We start from the raw sequence: 6000 nt of genomic DNA, 5'->3' as shown, positions 1-6000 counted from the left end.
ATTGGCTACCTTTATGAACAAAGACTTATGGGACAGCTGAAGGGGTAATTAGTTCAGCAGGGGGTGGGGTGTGGTGGGCAGAAGGACTGGAAAAGGCCTCAGAGAGGAAGTAACACTTGAATCAGCCCCTTAAGAACGAACACAAGTTCATTTTGGGCAGAGGAAAGAGGATGACAGAGTTTGAAAGTGAGCAGTCCTTTACCGCACCATGGCAGATGGCAGCGGGGATGGCTGCAGATACAGTTCTCATGGAACTGGCAAGAGCCGGCTGTGAAATGCTTTGGTGCTCAACCAAGAAGCCTGAAAGCAGAAAGCAAGCCTTCTCCTTCAGTTATTCTTGTGAATACATTTGGGTAATAATTTTTTTCCTATATGTACTTTAAAAAAAATAAATCTCTAAAGTGTTTTCCAGATTCCCAGTGAACCGGAAAACCCCCTGTTGCTTAAAAAAAAAAAAACAAAAAACAAACAAAACCAAAACCAAAAACCTTATCTATCTATCTATCTATCTATCTATCTATCTATCTATCTATCTATCTATCTATCTATCTATCTATTACCTGTCCCTTCAAGTCCAGCCTTGGATATTGGAGACAGAGTAAAGACTAAAAGTATGACATACAGTGTGACTTCCCGCCTGCTGTTTCTCTGCTAATAATCGCCAAATGCCACTTTCTTCTTTGAAAAGGAGGATAGTGACAACTTCAATACGGTAAGGCTCCTTTGACGATTCAATAATTGCTTAGTAAGTGCTTGCTGTTCATCATTTACTAAGTGCTAATTAACCATTTACCGTGGGGCAGCTCCTGTGCTAGATTCTTATTATATGGTAACAAGCTACACAGACTGGGACTTTATAGTCTGCCAGTTTTAATTTTTACTGCTACTATTATCATGTAAGAGATAATTTCAATAAATACTGTTAAAACAAAGTGTAGTCTAGCCATGTTAATGCCCTGTGTGTGGGGCTGGACTGCTTCCGTTCTGGTTCAGCTGTGGAGTCTTCTACAGGACTGGTTGACTAACAGGAGCTGCTGTGTCCATTGTCCATGCAGATGCTGAATGTGTACCATCAAGCAGCCTCGGTAGCCTCATCATTTAAGCTGTGTTCTGTAGTTAGAGGTGGTCCTGAAGCATTTTGGATACAAGCAACCTCCGAAGGATGGCCATGCCTCTCAAAAATGAGTTCTGGATTTAGATTAGTCAACTTTGGGTTAGCTGGACTCCTCCTAAAAGTTATAGTCAGTAGATCTTGGGAAAGAAGAACTCCCGAGTTTTCATATGCCATGATAAACTCATCATAATTTACTGCTGGTTAGGTAAGCACATAAAGACACATACTGCTGAAGGTGAGGTAGATAGAATGGTTCTATGATGGAAATTGTTCTTGAGGACAACTTGCGTTTGCTGACCTCTGCATTAAGCACTGGTATGGCTGACACAAGGCATGTGATCAAACCAGAGTGGCACTAACTCTTCAGGAGAATCCTAAGGGAATGTTTTCAGGGCTTGACTGGTTAACAAGGGTTTGCTGTTTTTTTGTTTGTTTGTTTGTTTGTTTTTGTTTTTGTTTTTGTTTTTGTTTTTTTTTGAGACAGCTTCTTACTCTGTAGTGTTAACTGTCCTGGAACCTGACATGGGGCCCAGGTTGGCTTTGAACTCACAGTGGAACGCTGGAATTACAGATGCCCGTGTAAGCAAGGATGTTTTTCATTTTCCTTATGCTGTATTACTTGAACTTTGCCTCTGTTTGTTTGCTCTGCAATTTTCCCCTTTTGAGTAAAAGTGTTTTTAGCAGCTGTGTATTTGGGTGCAGATTATTTTTTGATAAACAATCAGCTTTCCTTCCCTTGAGGAAAATCTTAATCTATCTGTCAGCAGCACCTTAACCTATAATCAGGACTTTGGTACAATGCTGCACTTCCCCAGTAAGATATCTGTCTCTAACCTCCCTGAACATTCTTCCTCCTCTGTCTTTTTGTTTGTCCTAGTAATCACTTTGAATTTTTGTCTGTGTAAATTATAGCATCCTTAATTTATGTAAGCTATACCTTCCAAGATTTATGTTTTTTAATGTGAGACTTTTAAAAATTCATCTTTGAAAATCTCCTTTTAAAAGGAATTTACACATTTAAAGAAATCTTTATTATTAATGTATTTCAACTTAATTAAATTACTGTAAATTATATTTTGTAGAAGATTGCCCATCCTCCAAGGAAACATGTGTGATATTTGGACAAATTACAACGCCCCTTCCCATGCAAAGGGCTATCCAATGCATGTTGAGCATCTTCTGTATAGCTAGGAAACTATGCTGAAGAAGGACATCTCCCAAGGAAGTCCTCAGTTGTAATGAAATGCGCTGTCTTCATTGGACAGTCAGGGGTGGTAGATGGAGGTTTCCAGGCAAAAGGGCAGCCTGAGAGGCCACCAGACAGCACAATTCTGGGATGATACTGTGAAACAGACAAATAGCTTCTTGGAAGCCACATGGTACATCTTCAGCTCACCTCTCACCTCCCTGCATCAGTCACTTGGCGATTCAAGTCTTTTTGACCTGAGGTTACCTGACTTAGTAAAGCCACCATGCCAGCAATGTCCCTCAATGCTTAGAATCACATCCCAACCCTACTTTGCCTTCCCAATTAAGCTCTGTTTGTTTGTGAACTATCACACACTTGTGAATTGTGACAGCAGTTTAAGATTTCAGGAAAACAGAGTCTGTAGTCATTTTTAGAAACTGTGATAGTTAGATAAATCTTATCTCTGTACCTCTCCCCACCAAGCTGAAAGGGCACAACTATTTTAGAGGGCTTTCTGTCATCCAGAGAATACTTTGTAACCTTGTCTAGAAACAAAAACTCATAAGGCACACATTCTCCATACTCAGAACTCTTGGCCTGGTGGATTGGGTTTGGAGACTTCACAGTAAGGTGAGCTAAAGCTGAGGTAATGGGCATGCTCTATCATGGATCCAGTCTGCCCCAGGCTGGCTGACACCAAGCTCCCAGAGTTGGCATGGAGACCAGGCAACTGAGCCAACATTTACTTCTGACTTGTAGGAAGAACTCAAACAATGCTGTAACTGATTTGTCAAGTAGAGTCTCGATCAATCAGGTCAAGAAGTAAGAATCAAAGATGAATTTGATTGGCTTACGTGGTCTATCTTTTTTATCCAGTGGTGATTCTTAAGCACTGGTCATACACACAGCAGTGTGATATACAATCATTCGTGTTCGCATAGAATTTTTAAACTAATTGAGACATTCACAATAACAATAAGACAAAATTATAAATTATTAGAGAGAGATAGTAGCAAAGAATTGTAATGGACTATAAAGAGGGATAGATACATCTGATGAGGTCATTTAAAAGACCTTTGTAGAAGATGTCACTGTGGAGACAACTCTGAGAGGTACAGACCTAGATGGGACAGAGAATACCCTAGGCAGAGAGATTAGCAGAAACATTCTGGGTCAATTTGTGTCCCCTTTAAGCCAGAACTACCCACAGCATTTCATTTTGTTACCTTCAGCTGACCATTAAACATAGGCACCGTGCTTAACGTAGTGAACTGTGATAGGAGACAGAGCTCAACTGGCCTAATCACGTTCCCCAAATCAGAACATTACATTTCTAAGCTAAAGTTTGGAGCTTTCGTAGTCTATCATCTAACCATGGGCTGAGATTACCGCTTTGCATCTGATTTAGTACATCCCATTAAAATGTTTAAAACACTCCAGGAGTCACTCTCTGGCCTAGGGAACCTGTAAAATCCTCAGTACCCAGCGCCTGCCACAGCAGGGACTATGTGTAGGGAGGAAAGCAAAGGGATGCAGGACAAGTCCTACTGGCCCTTCCAGGGTCCCGCCTAATTCCTATGACGCGTCTAGTGCAGGTGACACGTTCTCTAAGGTGTGGATAGGCAGGTAATTTCTGGAGAGTAGGAGGTGTGGGTTCACCTTTTGTTTGTTTTACAGTGGGGCATTATCTGAATGATACTCATTCTCTCTGGAGTGTGGACTTCGCACAAGAGGCAGTATTTTACAATAAGCACAAGCCACTGAAAGGCACTGAGCTGGCTCCTCATTCCTGAAGACTTTTTGGTTGAGAAGAGTTAAGGATTTACTGACCGGAAAAACAAATCCATTGGGAAGAGAAGAACTGTGGGCTTCTTACCCCAGGCCCTACGAAGCTATGCCGTGAAAAGGCTCCCAACGCACTGGCATACAGCATATTAGACGGGACACCACTTCTCTTGAGGACTGGAGGAAGAGACAGGAACATTTTGTTTGTCTTCAGGGTGTCTGAAGGATGGCTTCCCAGTTTCATCAGCTTCGGATCCTGGTGTGGAAAAATTGGCTAGGTGTCAAAAGGCAGCCGGTGAGGAGTTTCTTTGTTTTGTTTTGTCTAAGGTGGGAGTGCGGGGGGGTGGGGGGGGGTGGTGGTGGTGGGGGGGGGGGAGGGGGGAGGGACGCAGGCAGGGGCAGGAATACGAAGCAATAAATCCTAAAATGTGATGTTAATGAGAACTAGACAGAGAAGAGTTTAAAGGCATTTTTTTCCAAAGGAGAAATAAGATACTTAGAATTCTTGTCTCCATCCGTCTTTCAGCTAATGGGGCGAGTTAAGACATGTCCCCAAAGCAGCCTTTTGATTTGAGTAAATTAAAAGAGTAAATTGGGACAGTCCCTGAGCAAAGCCAAGGATGTACCTTGTTACTGGAGGAACTGGTACTGGTGTGGAAGTTTGGGTGTAAGCCGAGTGCTTCTAGAATTTTTCCTAATGTCATTAGAAATGAGGTGGATTTCTAATGGGATGAATGAAAGTAACATTAGAATGCATTGGAGATGGGAAGGGATGTTCCAGAAAGCGAAAAGTGATAACGACTTGGATGAAAAGATAGTAGGGTGAAGGTTGCTAGAATGGAAAACGTTCAAAAGGAATTCAAGTATCTAAAAATCATTTACTGGAAATGAGACTGTGTGTGTTGTGTGTATGACATATATATGACCTATATGTACATCTATATTACATGTATATTACTGTTTTTAAGACTACCACTGACTCTGCTGTTTTTTCACATGACTTTGGTGCTCTCACATTAATGCTTGTTTTTTTAAATTACAAAGCCAAGCTATTCAGAACTCCACAGGACAGAGTCCAGAGAGCTGGGGCAGGAACATGTTTCTGTGACCTATGTGTTCAGAAGAGCGTATGAGAACTAGGAGAACCCCGAACCTTATTGAATCCTCTTCTCTTTAGAGCAGTCACTCTTGCCTCAGTTGGGTAATGCAGATATGCAAATCAGTTGCATCATAAAACCCAGCATTTGATCCAGGTTCCTTATCTCACTCTGCACTGGCTTGCAGAGCCTGAAACCACACCATTCTAATGTAGGTATTAAAAGGAAGAATTAGCTAGGTGGTTACTTACTTTAGGGAATCTGATAGGCAGAGCTTTAGGTCATGAAGCGTCACGTGATCGAACGGGTCTGCTAAACATAAAATGATGAAATCGTTGACTTTTTTGTTTGTTTGTGTGTTAACTGTAAAAAACGGCACAGAGAAAGAAATTCCCCCCATACTTCCCACGTGGGTGATTCTGGATATCCTTCACCAGGGCAGCGCAGTTGTGGGTATGTGGATATCCCAAGCATGAGTCAGAGCTCCTCCCAGGATGATACAGCATCACCGCTTGAGCTCTGGTTTTTCCACTTACAAAATGGGCACAAGGTCTGTCAGATCCATCCTAAGACGTGGCAAGTACGGACCTAGATTCCCAGCTGCTTTCTAATGAGTATAAATTGTGGAGGGATTTGAGTAATATGGACATCTTATTTTATCCAAATTAATGATGAATGGAAGTCCATGCAAACAGAGAATAGAAGAGAAGCAGATATTTATTTAAAGCTATATATTCAAAAATCAGAAACAAAAAACGAAAAAGAAGCGAAAACTGGTATATTGTTAATAAAATCAGTTCTCAGTTTGTTCGCTT

General features: G+C 41.5%; 1 protein-coding gene across 1 annotated transcript in view; it reads left to right on the top strand.

Moving 5' to 3' along the window:
* The first annotated feature begins 3986 nt into the window (after positions 1-3986).
* Positions 3987-6000, top strand: part of Abca12 (ATP-binding cassette, sub-family A (ABC1), member 12) — a 171821-nt gene continuing 169807 nt past the window's right edge. Inside the window, exon 1 of the mRNA NM_175210.3 lies at positions 3987-4383. Coding sequence (NP_780419.2) covers positions 4315-4383 — 69 coding nt within the window. The 5' untranslated portion in view covers positions 3987-4314. The remainder of the gene's footprint in view (positions 4384-6000) is intronic.

The sequence above is a fragment of the Mus musculus genome, chromosome 1, assembly GCF_000001635.26.
Source record: "Mus musculus strain C57BL/6J chromosome 1, GRCm38.p6 C57BL/6J".
Taxonomy (NCBI): Eukaryota; Metazoa; Chordata; class Mammalia; order Rodentia; family Muridae; genus Mus; species Mus musculus.
Note: the sequence above shows the minus strand (reverse complement) of the source record. Positions and strands in the feature narration are given on the sequence as shown.